General features: G+C 43.4%; 1 protein-coding gene across 3 annotated transcripts in view; it reads right to left on the bottom strand.

The window, feature by feature from the left end:
- Window positions 1-27,747, bottom strand: part of mgat5 (alpha-1,6-mannosylglycoprotein 6-beta-N-acetylglucosaminyltransferase) — a 175,960-nt gene that overhangs the window by 99,073 nt on the left and 49,140 nt on the right. For all 3 annotated transcript variants that reach the window (XM_038789876.1, XM_038789875.1, XM_038789877.1), the window contains exons 4-8: window positions 27,600-27,676; window positions 21,784-21,873; window positions 21,157-21,228; window positions 18,676-18,834; window positions 8,731-8,900 (exon numbers count right to left, since the gene is read on the bottom strand). In XM_038789876.1, the coding sequence (XP_038645804.1) occupies window positions 8,731-8,900; window positions 18,676-18,834; window positions 21,157-21,228; window positions 21,784-21,873; window positions 27,600-27,676 (568 nt within the window). The remainder of the gene's footprint in view (window positions 1-8,730; window positions 8,901-18,675; window positions 18,835-21,156; window positions 21,229-21,783; window positions 21,874-27,599; window positions 27,677-27,747) is intronic.

The following is a 27,747-nucleotide window of genomic DNA, read 5'->3' as shown; positions in this document are numbered from 1 at the left end:
GGACTTTTGGGGGCCAAGTATTCTGTGACAAAATTGAAAAGGAAATTAAGGAATATGTAGGTTTCAACTGTATGGGTGAGGTGTCGAAGGCAGTCGTCTGGGAGGCTCTAAAGGTGGTGGTGAGGGGAGAGGGGAGGTGATTTCGTTTAAGGCCGGGTGGACAAAGAGGAGAGGTTGGAGCAGCAGAGGGTAATAGATGAGATTTTGGAGGTAGATAGGAGTTATGCAGAGGATGGGGACCCAGCAAAGCTGGAAAAGAGGAAGGAACTACAGGCAAGCTTTGACCAACTATCTACCAGGAAGACAATGCGCCAACTGAGAAGAGCAAGGGGTGCAGTTTATGAACACGGAGATAAGGTGGGGCGTATGTTAGCAGGTCAGCTCCGGAGGGAAGCAGCGGCAAGGCAAATTGTGCAGGTGAGGGATAGGGCAGGGAAGTTGGTGGTGGCTCCGGATCTGATGAACAAGGTTTTTGAGGAATTTTATGAGAGCTTGTACAGGTCAGAGCCACCTGGGGGAGACTTAGAACTTAGAACAGTACAGCACAGAACAGGCCCTTCGGCCCTCGATGTTGTGCCGAGCAATGATCACCCTACTCAAGCCAACGTATCCACCCTATACCAGTAACCCAACAACCCCCCCATTAACCTTATTTTTTAGGACACTAAGGGCAATTTCGCATGGCCAAACCATCTAACCCACACATCTTTGGACTGTGGGAGGAAACCGGAGCACCCGGAGGAAACCCACGCACACACAGGGAGGACGTGCAGACTCCGCACAGACAGTGACCCAGCCGGGAATCGAACCTGGGACCCTGGAGCTGTGAAGCATTTATGCTAACCACCATGCTACCGTGCTGCCCCAATGAGACCCCGAGATGCAGGAATTTCTAGATCGGTTGGAGTACCCGAGGTTGAGGGAGGGGGGCAGGGCTATATTAGAAGGAGCGATAGTGGAGCAGGAGATAAAGGATGCGATTGGGAGGATGCAGTCGGGGAAGGTGGTAGGGCCGGATGGGTTTCCAGTGGAATATTATAAACAATTCAAGGATAAGCTGGCACCCTAGATGGTGGGGATGTTTGAAGAGGCGATAGGGAAGGGGGTGTTGCCACAAACTTTGGGGCAGGCATTGATTTCACTGTTGCTAAAAAAAGATAAGGATCCGACGGAGTGTGGGTTGTATAGGCCCATATCACTTCCGAATGTGGATGCAAAAGTATTGGCGAAAGTACTGGCGGGTAGGCTGGAGGGGTGCCTCCCGAAGGTGATAGGTGAAGATCAGACAGGGTTAGTGAAAGGGAGGCAGCTCTTTTCAAACATGAGAAGGGTATTGAACGTGGTAATGGCACCGGCAGAGGGGAAGGAAACAGGTGGTTGTTGCATTGGACGCTGAGAAGGCGTTCGACCGGATAGAATGGGGGTACTTGATGGCAATTCTGGAGCGGTTTGGGATTGGACCAAGATTTGTGATCTTGGTAAAGCTATTATATAAGGAGCCGAGGGACAGTGTCCGCACAGACAACATCAGCTCGAGATACTTTTCTCTCCACCATGGGACTAGGCAGGGATGTCCTATGTCCTCCCTGCTGTTTGCACTCGCAATTGAGCCATTGGCCATCTCATTAAGAAGTTCGGGGGTATGGAAAGGAATAGTGCGAGGGGCAATAGAGCATAGGGTGTCCTTGTAAGCCGAAGACTTGCTGTTATACGTGTTGGAACAGAGTGTGTCAATAGGGGGAATATTGGAGCTGCTGCGAGTGTTTGGGTCTTTCTCGGGATACAAACAGAATCTCGACAAGAGTGAGTATTTTGTGGTGTCTCGGCCAGGAGTGGGGGCGGGGGTGGAGGGGTTGCCATTCTGTAGGGCAAGGACTCACTTTAGGTACCTGGGGGTGCAGGCTGCCCAGGAGCGGGGGGGGGACTCCATAGGTACAACATTTCTAGGTTGGCAGGGAGTGAAAGCTGATATGGCAAGGTGGGATGGTCTCCCTCTGTCACTGGCAGGTCGAATACGGGCAGTTAAAATGAACGTGTTGCCGCGAATTTTAAAAAATTTTCAATGCCTGCCGATTTTCCTGCCAAAGGTTTTTTCAGAGCGATTGAAGGAAGGATCACATCATTCATATGGGGACGGAAGGTGGCCAGAGTTAGAAAGGTGCTACTGCAGAAGGGAAGGCAGGCAGGGGGTTTGGGTCTTCCGAACCTGATGTATTACTACTGGGCGGCAAATGTGGAGACGGTGCGGAGCTGGGTCAGAGGGGTTGATTCCCAGTGGGTCAGAACGAGGAGAGTTTGTGCAGGGGGTCAGGTTTGAAAGCACTAGCAACAGCGCCGCTCCCGATAGCCCCGGGGAAGTACTCAGGGAGTCTGGTAATAATAGCTTCATTGAGAATTTGGAGGCAGTTTCGCCAACACTTCGGGTTGGGGGCAGGGTCAAGGGAAATGCCGACTCAGGGGAACCACAGATTTCAGCCAGGGAGGTGGGATGGAAATTTTTGGAAATGGGAGGAGAAAGGGATTAAGACACTGAAAGATTTGTTTCTTAGGGGTCGGTTTGCAGGATTGAAGGAGCTGGAAGCGAAGTGTGGGCTGGAGCAGGGGATTCGAGATTTTGCCAGAAAGGAGATACAGAACTTCCCGGAGGAGCTGGCCTCCACATTGCTGGAGGAGGTGCTGACGACAGGGGGACTGGAGAAGAGGGTAGTGTCAGCGATTTACGGAGCTATTTTGGAAGAGAAGGCGGCACCATTGGAAGGGATCAAAGCAAAGTGGGGGGAAGAGTTGGGAGGATGGAGGAGGGGTTCTGGTGTGAGGTGCACTGGAGAGTGAATGCCCCCACCTCGTGCACGAGGTTGGGGCTGATACAGCTGAAGGTGGTATTCAGCAGTGTTCTTCAAATTCGGGGGCATGACCCGTGGGTGGGTCGCTGAGCCGTTGTCCGCGGCACTCACAATGGCGCAAATCCCTGCGCAGCAGCCAGCGTCCAAGTGGCCAGGAACATGTCAAAAAAAAAATTCAACCGCATCGCGCATGCGCGACGATGATCGGTGCGTATGCGCAAATCGGGCACGCATGCACAGTGCGGCCACTATTTTTAAAAAATGGTTGCAACTTTTTGTTTTACAAGTTCTGTAGTGGTTTTTATTCATTTAATTTTTATTTTTTTCATTTATTTTATTCAATTTTTTTACAAGTTTGGGGGGGTTTCTATTCATTTTTTTCATTTATTTTATTCATTTTATTCTTTTTACAAGTTGGGGGGGGGTTTATTCATTTTTTTCATTTATTTTATTCATTTTATTTCTTTTACAAGTTCAGGGGGGATTTATTTGATAAAACTTTACAGGAAAAAAATTCAGAACTTTGGATAGATGGAGACTCCATACTTTCCGACACCAGAAGGCTTCACCTTCATCCAACAGGTTCCATTGGAGGAGCGTGTTCGAGGGTCAAAGGGACCCAAAACCATTTCCTCCATTTTTGTCAGCAGCACACAAGGTAAGATAAAATGGTGGGTCGCGCAGGACGGCCGGCGTGGGCTGTGAAGGTCGGCCGACGTGGGTCCCGAAGGTTGGCCGGTTGGTAAAAATGGGTCCTCGGGAAAAAAAGTTTGAAGAACACTGATATACAGAGCACACCTCACGAGGACGAGGGTGAGCTGATTCTTTGAAGGAGTAGAAGATGTGTGCGAATGTTGCGGGGGGTGGGGGCTAATCACTTCATATGTTTTGGTCCTGTCCAAAGGTAGAGGATTACTGGAAGGAGGTTTTTAGGGTAATTTCTAAAGTGGTGCACGTGAAACTGGATCCCGGCCCCCGGGTGGCCATATTCAGGGTGTCGGACCAGCCAGGGTTGGAAATGGGTGAGGAGGCAGATGTTGTCGCCTTCGCCTCGTTGATCGCCTGATGGTGGATCCTCATGAGATGGAGGGCACCCTCTCCACCCTGTGCCCTGGCGTGGCAGGGGGGCTTGTTGGAATTCTTGACTCATGAGAAGGTTAAGTTTGAACTGAGGAGAAAGATGAAGGGGTTCTACAATTAATGGGCATTATTCATCATGCACTTTCAAGAACTGGATAACATCGAACATTAGTTGGGCTGGGTGGAGGGGGGGGGGGGGGGGGTGTGTTGATGGTGACTGTGGGTAATTCCTGATTCCTTTTTGTTATTTGCTTATGTGAACATGCGGGCTACTGTTTGGGATCTGGTGGGAGGATGGGACCGTTGTTATTGATATGGGGATTGACATATTTGTTACTGATTATTGTTTATTGTTGGTGGGTATAAATTTGGGAGAAAATGTGAAAAAGGAGGAGAATAAAGAAATATTTCTTTTAAAAAGGCTAATGTTGTAATATTCAAGACCTCCAATACAGTATTTAAAAGAGTACGGCATCCAAAAAAAACACTAGATTTCCTACAAATCAAGGCGACAGGTTTCTCACCAGAGCAAAACACGAGTGAAAACTGCTCTTTTAACTAAGTGCACAATTTGAATACTTTGCCAGCATTCTATTCTACTGCTGCCATTTTTGCTCTGCCAAAGGACACGGTTGCTCATGCTGTTTCTGGCTGTTGAAAGTTTTTGCTCGAGTTTCTTTTTAAGATGTTACTAATCCCATGAGCGTGTGGCGTTTGGTTTTGTTCTGCAAAACCTTCAAAATTCTGACAATATCTGTTAGAGGCATAAGAACCAATTTTAAAAAAGATTATCACTCTCAACTGTGAAAAAGATTGTGCTTACAGAATACTGTCAAACAAAAGACAATATAGAAATTTTTTAACAACCCGTTTATAGTCAACATGACTCGCAGGATTTCTTTGGCAGTGTTAGAATCTGGTAACTGTAACAACTAAAAAGCGGCATATTACATTTTGCAACCAAATTCTATAGAACACTCAAAAAGCTGAACACCATCCAGGACAAAAAGCAAGCTGCTTTATTGGCAGCTTTTCCACCACCTTGAACATTCATTCCCTCCATCATCAATGCACAGTAGCAGAGTACTACCTCGAAGGACAAGGGCAACAGGTGCATGGGAACACCACCGCCTGTTTTCCCCTTCAAGACAGTCTTATCCTGACTTGGAACTATATCGCTGTTCCTTCATTGTCCCTGGGTCAAAATCCTGGAACTCTCTTCCTATAGAACTGTGGGTGCACCTGCACAACACGGTCTGCAGCGGTTAAAAGGCAGCTCACCATGACCTTCGCAAGAACATTTAGGGGTGGCCATAAAACTCTGGCCTAGCCAGTGACACGCACACAAATGTGAAATAATAAAAGAATACTAATAAGACATTCAAAAATGTGATTGTACCTATACAAATCTTAGAATCGCATTAATTAAAATCTGGACCAGTCAATTAAAAGAAATCTTTTGGATAGCTAAAATGTGACAATTAAAGCGAGACAAACCGGAGCACAATTTCCCCACTAATTTGTAATATAATTGGTTTGTAATCTGAGCCAGACAGGAAAAGTGCAAGTATGGAATGAGATCAGAAGTGAAATTTCTACATAAAGTAGAAGTCATTATCACAAAATTATTTTTATATCCCACAAGAATGTCATTCAAGCAATGTGGGCACTATTTCAAGCAATCTTTCCTGAAACTGAATGGTGGCACAGTGGTTAGCACTGCTGCCTCAAAGTGCCACGGATCCGGGTTTGATTCCAGCCTTGGGTCACTGTCTAGAAACATAGAAAAAATAGGAGCAGGGGGCCATTCAGCCCTTCAAGCTCACTCTATCTTTAATTATGATCATCCAACTCAATAACCTAATTCCACTTTCCCCGTATCTTTTGATCTCCTTAGCCCCAAGTGCTATATCTAACTGCTTCTTGAAACCATACGTTTCGGACTCAACTACTTCCTGTGTTAATGAATTCTCCAGGCTCACCACTCTCTGGGTGAAGAGATTTCTCCTCATCTCAGTCCTAAATGGTCTACCCCCTACCCTCAGACTGTGACCCCTGGTTCTGGCCACACCCACCATCGGGAACATCCTTCCTGCATCAACCATGTCCAGTACTGTCGAATGTTATAGGTTTCTGTCAGAACCCCCCTCATTCTTCTAAACTCCAGCGAATACAATCCTAACCGATTCAATCTCTCCTCGTAAGTCAGTCCTGCCATCCCAGGAATCAGTATGGTAAACCTTCGCTATACTCCCTCTATAGCCAGGACATCTTTCCTCAGCTAAGGAGACAGAAAGTGCACACAATATTCCAGGTGTGGCCTCGCCAAGGCCCTGTATAATTGCAGCAAGACATCCCTGTTCCTGTATTCGAATCCTCTTGCAATGAAGGCCAGCATTCCATTTGCTTTCTTTACCGCCTGCTGCACCTGCATGCTTACCTTCAGTGACTGGTGTACGAGGACACGCAGGTCTCGCTGCACGTTCCCCTTTCCTAATTTATGGGCATGCAGATAATAGCCTGCCTTCTTGTTTTTGCTACCAAAATGGATAACCTCACGTTTGTCCAAATTACACTGCATCTATCATTAATTTGCCCACTCCCTCAACATGTCCAAATCACCCTGAAGGATCCCTGCATCCTCCTCACAGCTCACCCTCCCACCCAACTTGGTGTTATCTGCAGATCTGGAGATATTACATTTTGTTCCCTCATCTAAATCTAATATATATTGTGAATAGCTGGGGTCCGAGCATCAATTCCTGCAGTACCCCACTAGTCACTGCCTGCCAATTTGAAAAAGACCTATTAATTCCAACTCTTTCTTTCCTGTCTGCCAACCAGTTTTCTATCCATCTCTTACGTTACCCCCAATTCCATGAGCTTTAATTTTACACGCTTATCTTTTATGCGGGTCTTTGTCAAAAGCCTTCTGAAAGTTCAAATACATCACATCCACTGGCTCCCCTTCATCAATTCTACTAGTTACATCCTCAAAGAATTCCAGTAATTTGTCAAGTATGATTTCCCCTTCCTAAATCCATGCTGATTCTGTCCAATCCTGCCACTGTTTTCTAGGTGCTCTGTTATGAAATCTTTGATAATGGATTCCAGAATTTTCCCAATGCTGACATCAGGCTTACTGATCTATAATTCCCTGCTTTCTCTTGACCTCCCTTTTTACATTACGCACCCTCCAATCTGCAGTAACTGTTCCGTAGTTTATAGAATCCTGGAAGATGACCACCAATGCATCCACTATTTCTAGAGCCACCTCTTTCAGTACCCTGGAATGTAGATTATCAGACTCTGGGGATTTATCAGCCTTCATTTTCCCTAACACCATTTCTCTATTGATATTGAACACCTTAAGTTCCTGTGTGGAGTTTGCATGCTTTTTTTAATTCATTCGTGAGACGTGGGCGTCGCCCATCCTGAATTGCTCTCGAGGGGGCAACCACATTTCTGTGGGTCTGGAGTCACATGTAGACCAGGTATGGATAACAGATTTCCTTCCCTAAAGGACAGTGAACCAGATTTTTTATTTTTATTTTTTTATTTTTTATTTTTTACAGCAATCAACAGTAGTTTCAAGGTCATTAGACTTTTAATTCCAGATTTTTATTGAATTCAAATTTCACCAGAGCATTACTCCAGGTTTCTGGTTTACTCGTCTACTGATAATACCACTACGCCACCACCTCTCCATGTCCGCGTGGATTCCCTCCATGTGCCAGGGTTTTATCCCACAGTCCAAAGATGTGCAGGTTGGATGGGGTTAAGAGAATAGGGAAAGTGAGTGGACCTAGCTAGAGGGTCAGTTCAGACTCATGGGCCAAATGGCCTCTTTCTGCACTGCAGGGAATCTTTGGATTCCAAATTCGAACATTGTCTCTTATCATTTTTCAAAAATAAAATGACAGAATCAATATCATATATCTACTGAGCTGCATTTTGAAGACAACACATCAAGAATTGAGATGTTAACATAAAGTAGGAGACAAAAAGCACACGTAATACTATTCAGTAAATTATACAAAAAATACTGTGGGGATGCCGGAAATGTGAAATTAAAAACCGAAAATAGTATAAATACTCAGGTCAGGCAGCATTTATGGACAAGAGAGAGAACATTTCAACTAACTGGTTTATATGGTTTAGCACAGGGCTAAATCGTTGGCTTTTAAAACAGACCAAGGCAGGCCAGCAGCACGGTTCAATTCCCGTACCAGCCTCCCCGAACAGGCACCGGAACGTGGCGACTAGGGGCTTTTCACAGTAACTTCATTTGAAGCCTACTTGTGACAATAAGTGATTTTCTTTTCATTTCCATTTTCATTTCATTCATTACTCTTTTGGTTTCTCTCTTCCCAAATGCTGCTGACTATTTCCAGTATTTCCTGTTTTTATAAAAATATGTTAAATGTAAACACATTCTATGCTTTGTAACATATAAGCAAGGTTGATAGGATTAGGACAGAATACAGAAGTGGTTACGCTATGTTTACAAATTGTTTCACTTTGATACTGCTTTATGTGGTAGTTGTCAACAAAGTGAATTGAAATCCAAGTGCTTTTGTATCATGCCATTTCAGCTACAGCAACATCCGCTTTTCTTTCATGTGCAGGTTAGGGCGGAATAACATATCTTACTTAATCTTCTATGTTACTGCTATATAGAATTACCACTAAAAACATGACTATTCTCACAAAACAATTTAGCATTACAACATGCATGAATATATATATTTTAAGAGATTAACATTTATAGCTTTTATGCATCACTGATGAAATTTTCGATCCTTACTCTTTTAGTTCAGCCAGTGAGGCTGAAATCCTAATGTCATGGCCCAGTAGGTAGAGAGTTGTAATCAAATCACTCCACTGCACTAATTCACCAAGAGGGCCACCGCTGAAAGCATTTTCTGCAATCTTAAATCCTGATTCCTTTGTCAAAAGCCCAAGATGGATAAGAATCTAAGAAATAAAGTTATATACAAATTACTCTTTAATATTACAATCCTTTCCTTGAAAAATGATTATATAACTAACATTATCATTCAAATCAGTGGAGAAATATGCGTACACACAAATATGAGTATTTGCTTCAATCCAGATTATAATGGACTTGTTGTACTTTATTCCTAACCCAAACTATTTGAATCTGGTGACTATTAATCATTTGTGATCTAAGACAATAAGTTGCAGGATACTGTTCAACAATGTGTGTATATAGGTGCTTCCATTAAAAATGTGAACAGAAGAATTTACAATGTAAAACCAGTGTGTTAAGAAGTGCAGAAAAAAACATTATATATTGTAACAGTAATGTTATACTAAATTTCACCATGTGGATGTAGGGGAACTGAGCAAATCTGAAATTAGAAATAATTCTGGGATCAAAGTGGACTCATCTGGCAATTGAATATTCCAAAAGGACTAAGCCATCTTCAGTATTTCTGAAGTATTAAGAAATACTGAATAAATAATAAAAAAGGATTACAAGGTTCACGTTATGATGTTGTTTAAAATAATCATTGGTGACACACACACACACACATATCTCCCTTTCACTATTCGGGGATCTGTAGTATACTACCAGTAGTGTGATGGCCCCTTTTTTATTTCCAAGCTCAACCCATAAAACCTTGTATGTTGACCCATTTATAGAACATAGAACAGTATAGCACAGCACAGTGCAGGCTCTTCGGCCCACAATGTTGTGCCGATCTAAGATCAACCGAACCTACACCCCTTCAATTTATTCCTGTCCATGTGCCTGCCAAGAGTCGCTTAAATGTCCCTAATGACTCAGACTCCCCCACCTCCGCTGGTAGTGCATTCCATGCACCCACCACTCTGTAAAGAACCTACCTCTGACATCTTCCCATATCTTCCTCCAATCACTTTAATATTATGTCCTCCTCGTGACAGCCATTTCCACCCTGGGGAAAAATCTCTGGCTATCCACTCTTCCATGCCTCTCATCACTTTGTATTCCTCTATCAAGTCGCCTCTCTTTCCTTCTTCACTCCACTGAGAAGAGCCCGAGCTCCCTCAACCTTTCTTCATAAGACATGCCCTCCAGACCAGGTATCATCCTGGTAAATCTTCTCTGCACCCTCTCCAAAGCATCCACATCCTTCCTATTATGAGGCAACCAGAACTGGACATAATATTGCAAGTGTGGTCTAACCAGGGTTTTATAAAGCAGCAGCAAAATCTCACGGCTCTTAAACTCAATCTCCCCGTTAATGAAAGTCAACACACCATACACCTACAACCTGATCAACCTGGGTGGCAACTTTGAGGGATCTATGTACATGGACCGCAAGATCCCTCTGTTTCTCCACACTTCCAAGAATCCAGCCTTTAACCCTGTATTCAGCATTCAAATTCAACTTTCCAAAATGAATCACTTCATACTTATCTAGGTTGAACTCTATCTGCCACTTCTCAGCCCAGCTCTGCATCTTGTCAATGTCCTATTGTAACCGACAACAGCCGTCGACACTATCTACAACTCCATCATAGAATCTACAGTGCAGGAGGCCATTCAGTCCATTGAGTCCACACCAGCCCCTGAAAGAGCACCCTACCTACGCCACACTGCCATCCTATCCCGTTATTGAAAATATGGAAAGATGTGTCATTTGAAACATGGAAGTCTGGCAATATCTGGTCTGAGAGAATCATGAGAGGATACAGGAAAAGATCCTACGAAGGGTTAACAGCAGCTGCAAAGAGCAGGATTATAAAATGCAAATTCCTTCTTCCAAACAAGCTTAGCAAACAGGATTTTTGTATGAAGCTAAAAACAATGGCTCACACCTTCATTGAAAGTAACTATCTTAGTAAGTAGCTGGAAAGGAAAGGATGAGGTTCAGTTGAATTTGGTGACAATTCTAGGTGTGAAGTTCTGCTGATATCAGATAAATTAAAGAAAACTGGAGACTATCAGTCTACAAGAAACATAATTTAAAGCTGAAATCAAAGTCAAAATTATGAGCTGGGGACACAATTGGAAAATCAAACTACAGAAATGACAGGAATAAATATAAATCCCATCTCTCAGAATCTTTTCCAGTATTTTGCGCACCACAGATGCAAGACTGGTCTCTAATTCCCAGGGATCTCCCTACTCCCTTTCTTGATCAGGGGAACAACATTCACCTCCCTCCAATCATCCGGTACTACTCTAGTGGAGAGTGAGGACGCAAAGATCATTGCCAACGGCGCAGCAATCTCCTCCCTTGCTTCCTGTAGTAACCTTGGGTATATCCCGTCAGGCCCAGGGGACTTATCTAAATTTATAGCACATCCTCCTTCTTAATATCAACCTGTTCGATCCTATTAACTTGGTTTACGCTGTTCTCACGAGCAACAAGGTCCCTCTCTCTAGTGAATATTGAAGCAAAATATTCATTTAGGGCCTCCCCCACCTCCTCAAACTCTCAAGTTCCCTCCACTATCCCTGATCAGCCTTACTCTCACTCTGATCATCATCTTATTCTGATCATCATTTTATTTCTCACATAAGTGTAGAATGCCTTGGGTTTTCCCCTCATTCTTCCCATCGGGGCTTTTTCATACCCCCTTCTATTCTCTTAAGTCTGTTTTTGAGTTCTGTCCTGGCTACCTTATAACCCTCTAGAGCTGTGCCAGATCCTTGCTCCCTTCTTCCTCTTGACTATAAGCTCCATTTCTCTTGTCATCCAAGGCTCCTTCACCTTATCATTCCTGCCTTGTCTCAGTGGGACAAAATTATCCTGCACGCAGAAGTGCTCCTTAAACAGCCCTCACATTACTGTTATGCATTTCCCTGAGAACATCTGTTCCCAATTCATGCTTCTCAGCTCCTGCCTAATAGCAGCATAATTTCCCCTCCCCCAATTAAATACCTTCCCATACAGTCTGTTCCTGTCCCTCTCCATGACTATGGTAAAGGTCAAGGAGTTGTAGTCACTGTCGCCAAAATACTCTCACCGAGACATCTGACACCAGACCTGGTTTGTTGCCATCCACCTAATCTAATATAGCCTCCCCCCTAGTCGGCCTATCTACATACTGAGTCAGGAATCCTTCCTGGACACACCTGACAAAATCTGCTCCACCTAAACCATTTGCACTAATGAGGTTCCAGTCAATATTAGGGAAGTTGAAGTCACCCATGACAACAACTCTGTTACTTATGCACCTTTCCTCCATCTCACTACTGCTATTGGGGGGGGCTCTATAGAAAACTCCCAATAAAGTGACTGCTCCTTTCTTGTTTCTGACTTCCACCCATTCTGAACAACATAGAACATACAGTGCAGAAGGAGCCATTCGGCCCATCAAGTCTGCACCAACCCACTTAAGCCCTCACTTCCATTCTATCCCAGTAACCCCTTTGGTCACCAAGGGCAATTTATCATGACCAATCGACCTGACCTGCACGTCTTTGGATTGTGGGAGGAAACCGGAGCACCCGGAGGAATCCCACGCAGACACAGGGAGACACTGACTCAGTCGACAAAGCCCTCCTCGACTACCTCCTTTTCTGCAGCTGTGAAGCACTCTCTAATTAACAGGGCCACTTCCCCTCCTCTTTTACCTCTCTCCCTATCCTTCTTAAAACATCTAAATCCCGGAACATCTAACAACCATTCCTGCCCTTGTGAAATCCATGTCTCCATATGACCACAACATCATAGTTCCAAATACTGATCCATGCCTGAAGTTCATCTCCCTTATTCCTGACACTCCTTGCATTGAAACATACACACGTTAACCCAGCCTACTGAGTGCAACTTTGCCCTATCGACTGTCTATCCTTCCTCACAGACTTGCTGCATACTATTTTTGCCCATTCAACAGCTACCCTATCCTCTGATCCGTAGTCTTGATTCCCATCTCCCCATCCAAACTAGTTTAAACCCTCCCGAAGAGTTCTAGGAAACCTCCCATCCAAGATATTGGTGCCCCTCCAGTTTAGGTGCAACCTGTCCTTCATGTACAGGTCCCACCTTCCCCAGAAGGTACCCCAATGATCTACATTACTGAAGCTTTCCGTACTGGACCAGCCCTGCAGCCATTTGTTCAGCTGCACTCGCTCTCTCTTCCTTGCCTCACGCGCATGTGGCACCAGTAACAATCCTGAGATTACTACTCTGGTCGTCGTGCTCTTTAACTTCCAACCTAACTCACTTTTTAGATCCTCATCCCTTTTCTTAGCTCTGCCATTGATGCCAGTGTGCATCACAACTTCTGGTTGCTCCCCCTTAAGAGTCCTGTAGATTCGATCAGAGACATCCCAGACCCTCGCACCTGGGAGGCAACATGCCTTCCAGGAATCTTGTTCACGACCACAGAATCTCCTATCCGCTCCCTTAACCATTGAGTCTCCTATCTCTATTGCTTTTCTATTCTCCCCCTTCACTTCTGAGCCACAGAGCCAGGCTCAGTACCAGAGACCTGGCTGCTATGACCTTTCCCTAGCAGGTTTCCCCACCCCCCCCAACAGCATCCAAAACGGTTATCTTGTTTTGAAGGGGAACGGCTACAAGGGATCCCTGCACTATCTGCCTGTTCCCTTTCCTTCCCCTGACTATACCCCAGCTACTCTTGTCTTGAACCTTGGGCATGGCTAACTCTCTATCATCTCCTCTGCCTCCCGGATGATCCAAAGTTTATCTGGCTCCAGTTCCCTACCGCGGTCTGCGATGAGTTGGAGTTGGGTGCATTTCCCAGAGGTGTAGTCAACTGCCCTAACCTCCATCCCCTCTAATCTGAATTCCCCAAGAGATTTAAAAGGAAAACGAAATACTAGGCCTGAATCCACCCCGCGCCAGATTTATTCACTGACCACCCACCCGGCTCCGCCCACCGGCTGCTGTTCCCACGATTTCCAACCTGTTTATTCGGGTAAGAGATCCCATATAAATGGTCTCTGAGCCTTGGGTGAGGCTACCTCCCTGAAACTCCTTCACCACCTCTGCCTCCCGGATGATCCGAAGTTCAAAATGAACTCTCGTCTCTCTCCACTACTCAAAATGAACTCTCACCCAGCCTGCTATTCAAAATGAACTCTCTCCTTCAAAATGAACTCTCCTCTCTCCCCGCGTTTTTTGAAATGAACTCTTGCCACTCTCCACTATTCAAATTGAACTCTCTTCTCTCTCCCCGTGCTATTCAAAATTAACTCTCGCTCCTCTCCGTGATTCAAAATGAATTTCTTCCTCTCCCCACACTTTTTGAAATGAATTCTTGTCTCTCACTCAGTTATTCAAAATTGTGTTTCGTACATCATCCATTCTCACAACTGGAATTGATTCTTTAACCATTAGTGTGACATCCCCCTCCTTTTCCATCCCCTACTATATTGTGTCTGACTCTATAACCAGGGAATTAAGTTGCCAATTTTGCCCCTCCATCAGGCAAGTTTCAGTTACAGCAATGACATCCTGCTGCCATGTGTCTACCTGTGCCCTCAAAACATCTACCTGGTTTGTAATACTCCATGCATTGAAGTATATACATTTTAACACCATCAATTTCCCTTGCTGGACATTTTTAAACTTTGCTTCTTCTGTAATTCCCAGTCTATCACGAGCTGATGGTCCACCTCCATTTTTCTGATCTGGATTTGACCTATCTGAGCCTGCTCCTGGGATCCCATCCTCCTGCCACACTAGTTTAAATACTCCCCAACAGAAGCAGCAAAAGCCCCCGCAAGGGCATTGGTCCCAGCCCTGCCAGGGTGCAACCCTTCCAGTTTGTACAGTTCCCACCTTCCCCAGAATTAGTTCTAGTGTCTAAAGAATCCTATTCCCTCTGCTTACACCATCTCTGCAGACACGTATTCATTTGGTCTATCCTTTTATTCCTCACGCTAGCGTGTGGAACTGGGAGTAATCCTGAGATTGGTAAGTTTGAGGTCCTGCATTTTAATTTATCTCCTAACTTCCTGTATTCAGCTTGCAGGTCCTCACACCTTACCTATGTCATTGGCACCAATGTGTACCAAGGCCACTGGCTGTTCACCGTCCCTCTGCAGAATGCCCTCCAGCCACTCAATGACACCCTGCACCCGGGCACCAGTGAGACAATGTACCATCCTTGATTCACGTTTGCAGCCACAGAAACATCTATCTTTTCCCCTAACTATTGAATCCCCTATCTCTAGAGCCCTGCAACTCGTACATAAAATCTCTCTTGGTATATCCTCTGTGTCCCCCCCCCCCCCCTCCCCCCGTCTCTCTGCCCCCCTCCTCCCTGACATACCCTTTTGTTCCGGGTGTTCTGTACCAATGCTCGTGTTCTGTACCAATGCTCCTGTTCTCCCCTTCCTGCCGTGGTTTCTGTTGCAGGCCTCGTGTGTTCAAGGGGGCACGCTTCTTCCTATGGTTCTGCTGAGTTCCCTTCTCCCTTCATCCCCCCTTCCCTTTAGATAGATAGATAGATAGAGAAATACAGCACAGAACAGGCCCTTCGGCCCACGATGTTGCGCCGAACTTTTGTCCTAGGTTAATCATAGAATTTTGGATAATTTTTCATGGCCAATCCACCCAACCTGCACATCTTTGGACTGTGGGAGGAAACCGGAGTACCCGGAGGAAACCCACGCAGTCACGGGGAGGATGTGCAGACTCCACACAGTGACCCAAGTCGAAATCGAACTTGGGACCCTGGAGCTGTGAAGCAATTGTGCTATCCACAATGCTACCGTGCTGCCCTTAAGAAGTTAACCAACACTCCATTATTCTACCCTAATCCATGTACCTATCCAATAGCCGCTTGAAGGTCCCTAATGTTTCCGACTCAACTACTTCCACAGCAGTGCATTCCATGCCCCCACTACTCTCTGGGTAAAGAGCCTACCTCTGACATCCCCTCTATATCTTCCACCATTTATCTTAAATTTATGTCCCCTTGTAATGGTGTGTTCCACCCGGGGAAAAAAGTCTCTGACTGTCTACTCTATCTATTCCCCTAATCACCTTATAAACCTCTATCAAGTCGCCCCTCATCCTTCTCCGTTCTAATGAGAAAAGGCCTAGCACCCTCAACCTTTCCTCGTATGACCTACTCTCCATTCCAGGCAACATCCTGGTAAATCTCCTTTGCACCTTTTCCAAAGCTTCCACATCCTTCCTAAAATGAGGCGACCAGAACTGCACACAGTACTCCAAATGTGGCCTGACCAAGGTTTTGTACAGCTGCATCATCACCTCACGGCTCTTAAATTCAATCCCTCTGCTAATGAACGCTAGCACACTATAGGCCTTCTTCGCAGCTCTATCCACTCGAGTGGCAACTTTCAAAGATCTATGAACATAGACCCCAAGATCTCTCTGCTCCTCCACATTGCTAAGAACCCTACCGTTAACTCTGTATTCCGCATTCATATTTGTCCTTCCAAAATGGACAACCTCACGCTTGTCAGGGTTAAACTCCATCTGCCACTTCTCAGCCCAGCTCTGCATTCTATCTATGTCTCTTTGAAGCCGACAACAGCCCTCCTCACTATCCACAACTCCACCAATCTTCGTATCGTCTGCAAATTTACTGACCCACCCTTCAACTCCCTCATCCAAGTCATTAATGAAAATCACAAACAGCAGAGGACCCAGAACTGCTCCCTGTGGTACGCCACTGATAACTGGGCTCCAGGCTGAATATTTGCCATCCACCACAACTCTCTGTCTTCTATCGGTTAGCCAGTTCGTTATCCAACTGGCCAAATTTCCCACTATCCCATGCCTCCTTACTTTCTGCACAAGCCTACAATGGGGAACCTTATCAAATGCCTTATTAAAATCCATGTACACTACATCTACTGCTTTACCTTCATCCACATGCTTGGTCACCTCATCAAAGAAGTCAATAAGACTTGTAAGGCAAGACCTACCCCTCACAAATCCGTGCTGACTATCCCTAATCAAGCAGTGCCTTTCCAGATGCTCAGAAATCCTATCCCTCAGTACCCTTTCCATTACTTTGCCTACCACCGAAGTAAGACTAACTGGCCTGTAATTCCCAGGGTTATCCCTATTCCCTTTTTTGAACAGGGGCACAACATTCGCCACTCTCCAATCTTCAGAACCTTTCTACCTCTTCAGAGTTGTGTATCTCTGTCTGCTCCTCCCATCTCTATCCATGACTTTCTCAGCAATGCAGATGGTCCACAGTGAATCCTCCCGCAGCTCCAGCTCCGAAATACATTATCTAGAAGCTGCATTTGGACACACATTGTGGAAGTGACCCTACTTTCTCACATTGTTTAGGAGGAGCAAACCACGGGTTTGAGGTCTCCTGCCATGATGTCCCTCTCGATTAAGCTGGTCACTCCCTTGAAAAATATTTACGTTAACTAGAAACATTTTTGCAGCATGGGTGGCGTAGTGGTTACCACGGTTGTCAGTGGTTACCATGGTTATCACGGCGCCGAGAACCAGGATTCCATTCTAGCCCCCCCGTCCATGTGGATTTTGCACATTCTTCCCATGTCTGCTTGGGTCTCACCCCCACAACCCAAAGATCTGCAAGGTAGGTGGATTAGCCACACTAAATTGCCCCTTAATTAGAATTTTATTTTAAACTAGGAAACTTGTTTCTTCCCAAACACTTCTATTATAATTATATAATACTATTCTATACTTGTTTTTTTTTCGTCCCTACCTTAGAATTAAGCAATGAATTTCTTTAATATATTGAAAATACTCACCAGGACTTACCACTCAGCTGCTTTGGTTGGTCCCATGTTACTTTCTGAACCAGTGTTTGTTGACTGCTCTTCCTCCCATTGAGCACTAGGAACTCTAAAATCTCCTCCTCAGCTATGCTGAATGAGGTGAGTTTTCTCAGAATGCTCCTCAGTGACTCCTCACCAACAGCGTTTTTTGTTGACCATTTGAATAGATGATTAACTTGTCCAGTCAGAAAAATGTTGTGGCTACAAGATCAGGTCAGTGGCTGGATATTTTACAGTGGATAACTCTCCTTCTGACTTCCCAAAACCAGTCCACTGTCAACAGAGCACAAGAGTGAAGGGATGCTCGCCACTTGGCTGAGTGAATGCAGCTCTAACAACACTCCATAAGCTCGACACCACCCAAGTCAAAGCAGCCCATTAGCCCCGCAACCCCATCCACCACTGGTACAATGGCTACAGTGTGCATCATCTACAAGATTCACTGAAGCAACTCACCAAGCCACTTTTAAACAGCATCTTTAAAATCTGAAACCTCGATCACTTGGAACAAGGGCAACAGGTGAATGATAACACCACCACCTGAAAGTCCCCTCAAAGTTACATACCACCCTGACTTGCTGTATACTGCTGTCCATTCATCATCAATGGTACAAAATAGGGGCAGCACGGTGGTGCAGTGGGTTAGCCCTGCTGCATCATGGCACTGAGGTCCCAGGTTCCATCCCGGCTCTGGGTCACTGTCCTTGTGGAGTTTGCACATTCTCCCAGTGTTTGCGTGGGTTTCGCCCCCCACAACCCAAAAATGTGCAGGGTAGGTGGATTGGCCACGCTAAATTGCCCCTTAATTGGAAAAAAAAACTGAATTGAATACACTAAATTTATTTTAAAAAAATCAATGATACAAAATCTTCCAACCCAACAGCATTGTGGGATTACCCTCACCAGACCTGCGCAGCAAATCAAGAAAGCAGCACAACACTGCTTTCTCGAGGACAAATTGGGATAGATATCCACATCCCAGGAGTACAAAGGTTTCAGGCAAATTCTGGAACTGACCTTTTTACGTTTGAGTTCTAAATTTTGTTTTCCTGCAAGTGACTTTACAGCTTCTATCCAGGCACTTGCCATTCGATTTATTCTTAATCGCATCCATCGAAATTCATCATGTGCAGACATCATTTTAAAGAGGTAATTGAAATCTGTTCGAATTTCAGCCTGTGACAAAGATAACATTTTAATTATTCAATTCTACATTAATTATGTTACCCATCCGAACACATTTTCTAGCTTACCATCAAATTCCTACAGAAGATGATGTGATGTGCTAGATAAAATCTGAACAAAATTCATATCAGTCGAACCAATAATTTCCCCATAATTTCAGATTATAGATTAGTGACAAAAATATGGATTATGAATTATAACAAAAATGCCAAACATGAGCTACTTTTCAAACCAAATTCTTGGCTATGAAAAGCAATGATTAATGGCAACAAAGTTACTTGGTAAGCCTTCCCAGAGTGACAGATGTCTGACTAGTGACTGAAACAGGGATCTACCCTGCTCCATCGAACATGCATGTACACAATTATACTACTATTGTGTTACTCAAGGTGTGGTCTCATAGAGAAATGAAAAATTAATGGCTCTGTTAAATAATGTATTCATGAAGCAAGTATGCCCTGGCAGATGTGCCTGATATAGAGATATCACATCCCTACCGGAGAAGTTCAATGCAACTGTGACCTTCACAAAGTCATTCTTAACCTCGAATGGATTTATAAATCTTTCTTCAGGACTGGACAAACATGATGTTCTTCAGATAGGTCTAGATATTTTAAAAAAGCACTATTTTACGAAGAAATAGCAAAGAGTGAAAAAGGATCTAACCTGCAAATACAAACTTCTAGCAAGTCTGCACTGAACCCTCTGTCCACAAAGTCTGCAAAATAGGTATATCCATAGTGACATGCCATAGATGCATGCAAAGAGAATACACTAAGATTTAGCTGTACAGATAATTTTTAAAAAGTGAGAATCTGTCACAGTGGCTCAATGAAGTTACACTAATTTCCTTATTCCAACATAGAAAGTGAAGATAGTAACAAGTGTTTCCCAGTACACCTTTTAGCAATAAAGAATCCAACTAAAGAAGCACTATACCTTTCAATGGCTTTTTTACACAAGCAGTTAACCTAGTGAGGGATGTGCTGATACAAGGAACACTGAACATAGAATTTACAGTACAGGTGGTCATTCAGCCCATTGAGTCTGCACCGGTCCTTGGAAAGAGCACCCAACATCAGCCCATGTCTCCAACCTATTCCCATAACCCAGTAACCTCACCTAACCTTTTGAACACAAGGAGCAATTTAGCATGGCCGATCGACTTAACCTGCACATCTTTGGACTGCAGGAGGAAACCGAAGCATCCGGAGGAAACCCATGCAGACACAGGGAAGAAGTGCAAACTTGTCACAGACAGTCACCCGAGGCTGGAATTGAACCCGGGTCCCTGGAGCAGTGAGGCAGCAGTGCTAACCATTGTGCCACCGTGTCACCCTTCAACTTTAAAGCACTTTAACTTCTGCCCAACACTGACCAGCTGGTGAAATGCAGGGTTTAACCATTAACTGTATTAATCAGTCCCATCACAATTCAGGAGTTCCATAACTATAGGACTGTATCTAAAAATAACCAAAGCTCTTACATCTTTCTCACTTATTTTTTAAAAAATGATGCTGGATGCATGCCTCTTGGTTCAAAGATTTCAAGGCATGAATCCTTTGGAGATTCTCATGGCTCACCTATATGATATACATTTCATTCCAATACTGTAATAACTTCCTTAATGTACCATAGGTTTTTTCGAAAAAGATCACATGTATGGAGCTAAAATGTTTAGACTCCTTCTACAGTCCCCATCATAATCTTCCCTCACTCTCAATGAGGTGAGTGTGGCTGCCCTAGACATCAAGGCAACATTTGACCCAGTGAGCCAGAACAAACCTTGAGTCAACGGGAGTCAAATTTAGCACAAAAGGAAGAGGGCTGTGGTTGTTGAGAGATAAATTATCTCAGTACCAAGGCAATTGTCTCAGTACGAAGACATCACTAGGATTGTATGCACCGAGACAACACTTTCCAAACCCATGACCATAATCGTCCAAAAGGATAAGGGCAGCAAATACATGGGCAAACCACTGCCGGAATGTTCCCCGCCAAGCCACTCACCATCCTAACTTGGAAATATATCACCGTTCCTTACTGTCGCTGGGTCAAAAATATTGGCACTCTCTCCCTTGCAGCACTATGGATATATCTACACCACATGGACTTGCAGTAGTTCAAGGCAGCAGCTCACCATCACCTTCTCAAGGGCAATAAATGCTGGGCTCGCCATTGATTCCCACATCTTGTGAACGAAAAAGAATAGTTCTCAAATGAAACTAATTTGAATCCCAGTTAGTTGCCCGGAGCATCTCAACCAGGCAAGACAACAATATCACAATAGGTCAACATGTTAGGCCTACTGACCAAATTCTGTTGGTCTGTCTCCTCCCGAGGACTCTTTGCTCTCCATGGTAGAGGGGGGCACCAATTTTCAACCTATTCTCAAGGACAAAAGGAATGCATCAAAAACAGGATACACAGAGCTTAGAAACAAGAAGCAACAATGGATACTAATGAAATATTTTAAAGGGTGAAATATCTGCATGTACAAGTAGTAAGCAATTAGTTTAAGCATAATCCACAAGGCAAATAAATAGCTTCATTCAACTTCTCAGAAGTTTTCATTTTAAATTGATAAACCTTAAATGCAACAAACCTTACTGTATCACTAAAGTCCAGCAAAAGTAGTAACATACATAGAAAGTAAAACATCCCACTTCCTTTCAAAACCTGTATTTACAATTTTCAGCCTTTGTTTCCTCTCCAGTTCTTCATATTTTTATAGAATTTTTGCATACTGCAACATTTACGCATTTTCCTCCTTTTTGTCTCCATAATTAGTGTTTTAATATTAAAGTCGGATTCTTTGCCAGGTTTCACAAATTTTAAATGATCTAAAATTGCACACGCATGTAATTTATTACACAAATTAATTAGTCAAAAAGAGGCGAACAAAAGCCACATTACTAATTTAAGCATACTTTCACTGACCTCACTGAGGTAAATAAAAAATGAGCATATGGACCCATCAACACCATAGCTGGCATAGCAAGGATCTGACCGCCACATAGTCTTCATCCACTGAAAACAAGACATATAATAAATACACAAGTTTAATTTGAATGTAGAGTTTATATTTTAGTACAAAATTTATGAAGCAATTTATTTTTTGTTCAGCAAATCATATCTTTTAGTTCTGTTAAATGTCAGATTATTTACCAATCGCAAGATATATGACAACAATAGGACCATATCTGCAAGAATCTCAGCCTTCTAACATCCGGCTCTTCTTGAAAAATGATTGTGTTTTAGCCTCGATTTATTCTGTTAGGAAGCCAACCTGGCATTTGATCAAGTATTCTTGACTGATTAACACATTCACAAATTCTTAAATTTGTGATTTGCTGGCTGAACTATTCTGTCCTACTCTTGCAGTTTAGTTTGAAATCCTATTCTAGAATTACCTATTTATAAATCAAATGTTTGCAAAATATATATATCCATATTATTCTGGCTACTTCACAATTTTTGAAAATATGAATATCAGACACAGGCTTTACGTTGACTAAAGCCATGACTCACAAAATAAATTGCTAGTCTTCAGAAAAACCACAGCAACCTCGTTATCTCCAAAGAGGCACAAATGCTCCCAGGGACTGCAGAAATCAAATTCCAAGGAAATGCACAAAGGCCCCTTTATATTTCTGAGGCAAAGCCCTGGCTAATGGAGACAATTAGTTTGAGAGGACAATGGGCCCTGAAATCTCTGGTTAAATAAAGGATGATGTTACTGTCAAGTGATACATGGCTGAAATGCCATAGCTTTTCAGTTACAGTTGGGGGGGGGGGGGGTTACTTTTACTTCACAATAGAGGCAAAGGATAACTGTATTGCCACACCGTGGGTTACTTAACCAGTTGTCAAGAGTTTATTGTCGACGTACAGCTTGTGCTCAGTCGAAGATGGGAGAGAGGGAAATCCTCCATAGCCTGATGATGTCACCATTTGATCATGGAATATGCGACAGAGGGCATTGGTTATCATATATAACATTTACTAGTATTACTTCAGAATTATTTTGTCAAGTCAAAAATTGTTTTCAAATCCCACATGGAACACAATCCATGGTGCCACTCCATAACAAACTACAGGAAACGGACTTTGTGACCCACAGAAAGTCCATCACTCTTGAGAAAATCCTGCAAACAACTACAGTATGTTACAGGATGTGACTTCAGCTGTTGAATTCAACCTAAACTGCACTTTAGGTTTGAAGAAGACCTTCCATCAGGACTGCGAACTACTTCTTTCAAAACAAGACAACCACCTGAATTATGAACTACTGATGACACAGTGCACCGTCAGCTTGTGAATATGTTAAACTGAGTTGTTGTCTACTTTTTCCAAAGGAGGGACATCACACCACATACCACTATTTATACATGGTTATAATCCTACTCTTATCTGGCAAATACTCCCTTAAAATATCTGGTTATTCATTTAACTATGGGTCTTGTTGTATACCTTCATAGTAAGGTATAACGCCAGGTCAAAGTCCAACAGGTTTGTTTTGAATCACTAGCTTTCACAGCACTGCTCCTTCCTCAGAGGAATGGGTCAAACCTGTGGACTTTAACCTGGTGTAGTACTTTCAGAGCTCTGCGATCTCTCACCATTTAGATAAGAAGTTTTATTCTTCCAGCCAAAATAGACAATTTGAGGGCATGAAAGCTGAGCTGGCTAAAGTGAACCTGCAAAGTAGATTAAGGGATCGGTCAATAGAGATGTAGTGGGAAACAATTAAGGGAATATTCCAATGAGAAATAAAAATCCAAGAGGAGGGCCCACCTTACACAGTTAACTAGGAGTTAAAGATAGCATCAAACTTACTAAAAAGCCTTCAATTGCACAGAGGTGGCCGGCACATCAGAATATTGGACATAAAATTTTATTTTTTAAATATGAAAGAATAAGTATAAGATGAATAAAAAGTAAAAATAGAGAGCAAGAGAAAGCTAGCTAGAAATATCAAGGCAGATAGGTATTTTTGAAGATATTTTTAAAAGAGGGGTTACTATCATATTAGTCATGGCCTTCTTAAATGGCAGAGCAGGCTCAGGGGGTTGAAAGATCTCCTTGCTTGTATATTCGTAAGAAAACAGTTAACAAAGTGAGCATTGGTCGAAGAGAAAGTATCTGGGGAATTAACAATGGAAAATAAGGAGAAGGCAGATGAACTGAACAGATATTTTGCACAACCCAAGAGAAAATGCTGGATAATCTCAGCAGGTCTGGCGAGGGAGAGAAAAGAGTTAACGTTGAGTCGAGATGACCCTTTGTCAAAACTGCATATTTTGCATAGTTTGGGCTATAGAGAATATAAGCGACATCCCAGGAATAGCTGTAAATCAGGAAATGGAAGTGAGGGAGGAACTTGGGAGGAATTATAAATCAGAAGGGAGCTGGTACTGAGCAAGCTGTGGGAGGTGGGGTCTGACAAGTCCCTAGATCCTGATGGAAATAATCAAAGGTGTTTTAAAAAATGGCGAGTAAGATAATTGCTGCGTTGGTTTCAATTTTCCAAAATTCCCTAGATTCAGGGAAGGCTCCATTAGTTTGGAAAATAGTGAATATAACTCATTTATTCAAAAAGGGAGACAGAAAGTAGGAAACTACAGGCCTGTTAGCTTAACATCTGTTACAGGGAAAATGTTAAAAGCTATTATTAAAGACTTACAGCAGGGCAGTTAGAAAAATTAAAGGTAATCAGGCAAGTCAACATGGTTTTGAGAAAGGGAAATCATATTTAAGCATTTAGTGGAGTTTTTTTGAAGTATTGACATATGCTATGGATAAAAAAGAGCCAGTGGATGTGCTGTACTAAATTTCCAGGAGGCAATTGATAAGGGGCTGCACCAAAGGTTATTGCAAAAAATAAAAGCTCATGGCGTAAGTAGATTGGTTTGCTGGTGTAAATGGGTTATTTCCATTGACGAGATGTAATGAAGGTGGGGGTCAATGCTGGAAATTCAACCTTTTCACAATTTAAAAGAAGTGACATGAAAGGAGCAAAAATATGGTTGCTAACTTTGCTGATGACACAAAGATAGGTAGGAAAGTAAGTTGTGAAGAGGGCATACCGAGGCTACAAAGAGATATACAAAATGTTAAGTGAATGGGCAAAAATCTGGTAAATGGAGTATGATGTGAAAAAAATGCAAAACTGTTAATGTTTGATTGGATTGGATTATTGTCACATATACCAAAGATAGTGAAAGGTATTGTTCTGTGGCAGCTCAAAGAGATCATTACGTACATGAAAAGAAAATACATAATTGGGTATTAGATACACAATGTAAATGCATAGATACAGGCATCGGGTGAAGGTGTGTGAAGCGATCTGATCAGTCCAGAATTAAAAAAAGCAGCATATTATCTAAATGGTGCGAGATTGCAGAGCTCGAAGATGCAGAGAGATCTTATTAAATTACAAAACACACAAGGAGCCAAATGGCTTACTCCTGTTCCTAATACTGGTGTTCATGTGCATGCCAGTTTTGAGCCTCGAGAAGGTCTGAAAATATGGAAAATCCAAGTCAATGGCCACACTCATTCAGCTTGGAATCAATTTCAGTGATCTCATATAATGGGTACTGGCAGGGCAGCACGGTGACGTAGTGGGTTAGCCCTGTTGCCTCACGGCGCCGAGGTCCCAGGTTCGATCCCGGCTCTGGGTGACTGTCCGTGTGGAGTTTTCACATTCCCCTGTGTTTGCGTGGGTTTTGCCCCCACAACCCAAAGATGTGCAGGGTAGGTGGAATGGCCATGCTAAATTGCCCCTTAATTGGAAAAAATTGATTGGGTGCTCTAAATTGTTTTTAAAATTAAAATAATGGGTACTGGCCCAAAGTCACAGATAGATGTTGCACAGAGCTGTTATTACTTTTAAAGTACATCAAGAACTTCTTTGCAACAGTGAAGGCCTAGCTACATTTCACAAAAAAATGTGAAACATCGAGTCCCTGTCCCTACAGTGCAGAAGGAGGCTATTTGGTCCATCAGGTCTACACTGGCCCTCCAAGCACCCCACCTTATCCCTTTTATCCCTGCAGCACCATAATCCCTCTTGGACACTACAGGCAATTTAGCACGGTCAATCCACCTCACCTGCACATCTTTGGGACAATAGGAGGAAACCGCAGCACCCGGAGGAACCCCACACAGACACGGGGAGAACATATAAACTCCACATCACAGTCACCCGACACTGGAATTGAACCCAGGTCCCTGGGGCGCTGCGATGCCGCAGCGCAAACCACCATGCCGTCCTATATATCTTTTCACAATGACTGTACACAATAAATTAACTCCAGCTGAAAAACATCTTTACAAATCTACAATTATTCTGACCAAGGTCTCAAAAATGCAATTAAAAATGGAAAAACTGAAGGCCTATCCTCAGATTATTTTTATGTGCCATGGTAAGGATTGAAGTATGAAATACAGCATATCGACCATCAGAATGACTGAACTGCCTTGTGATTTTTTTTCTAACCTCACCTTCTCATGAAAAGATGAAATTGTATCAGTACCTGAAGGACATCAAAAAATACAACTTTAATAACCCATATATGGAGAGGCTGAATTTAAATAAGGTATAGGATTCTTTGGTTCCCCCAACCACACATTTCGCGATGGCACGCCATTCGCTGGCAGCAACACTCTCTTCCCGCCACTTGGCAATGGATTTGCCATAGAAGTTACCCCACGCAATGAGGGTGCGCTGCCAGCAGGAAGTGAGAATCCAACAGTCGGAGAATTCCAGCCTAGGTCTCTCAACTTGTGTTCAAATTACTAAAGTTAATTCATTGTAGGAAGGGGACAGAAATAATCTCAGTTCAAGTATAACCCTGAATGGTGAATGCCTTTCCTTCACCCACTTCTCTCACTTTCTAATCTCTCAAAAATTCAAACAAGTATATTTTGGGTTCAATTCCTTGCCTGTGCTAAATTGGCTAATGCTTAGACAAGAAAGTATTTGGAGCATTGATTCAATTGGGGGAATGGTGTAAGGGGAGACAAAATAATTAAGTGAGCTTTCAAAAACAAATTCTACCGTCAAGTGAAGTGAAAACATAAACAGAATCAATCTTTTGGGCAGCACAGTAGCACACAGTGGTTTGCACTGTTGCTTCACCAGCACCAGGGTCCCAGGTTCGATACCCAGCTTAGGTCACTGCCTTTGCAGAGTCTGCACATTCTCTCCATGTCTGCGTGGATTTCCTCCGGGTGCTCCGGTATGCTTCCACAGTCCAAAGATGTGCAGGGTAGGTGGAATGGCCATTCTAGATTGCCCTTAATGTCCAAAATGATTAGGTGGGGTCACTGGGGTGGAGGTTTGGGCTCAGGTAGGGTGCTCTTTCCAAGGGTCTGTGCAAACTCGATGGGCCGAATGGTCTCTGTCTGCACTGTAAATTCAATGTATCTATGTGTGAGCTAAATAGCTGGCTTGTTAAGCAGAATAATGCCAGCATCGCGCATTCAATTCCCGTACCGGCCTCCCCGAGCAGGCGCTGGTATGTGGCGACGAGGGTCTTTTCATAGTAACTTCATTGAAGCCTACTTGTGACAATAAGCGATTATTATTATTATTATGAACCCATGGAACCCCCAAAGAGTTTTATCCAAAACAATACAAGTGAGAAGATATTGTTGGGGTTGGAGACAAGAAAGAAAAAAAAGAATATATTATGTACAAATTGAAAAAAATAAAATGTTTTAAAATTCTCCAAGTAGATTTGGTTTACCTTCAATTTGCTCTCACAGTGAGGGAAGCCATCCATAGGAGGCAGTTCACACTGTTCCTGGGCTCCATTAATTAGATCTGTAGAGAGAGAAAAGGAGTACACAATTCAAACTTTAAAGATTCAGTCAGCTCATCTACTGACCTTATTG

Source organism: Scyliorhinus canicula, chromosome 2 (genome assembly GCF_902713615.1).
Source record: "Scyliorhinus canicula chromosome 2, sScyCan1.1, whole genome shotgun sequence".
Taxonomy (NCBI): domain Eukaryota; kingdom Metazoa; phylum Chordata; class Chondrichthyes; order Carcharhiniformes; family Scyliorhinidae; genus Scyliorhinus; species Scyliorhinus canicula.
The sequence above is the reverse complement of the archived record's forward strand: the minus strand, read 5'-3'. Positions and strand labels throughout refer to the sequence as shown.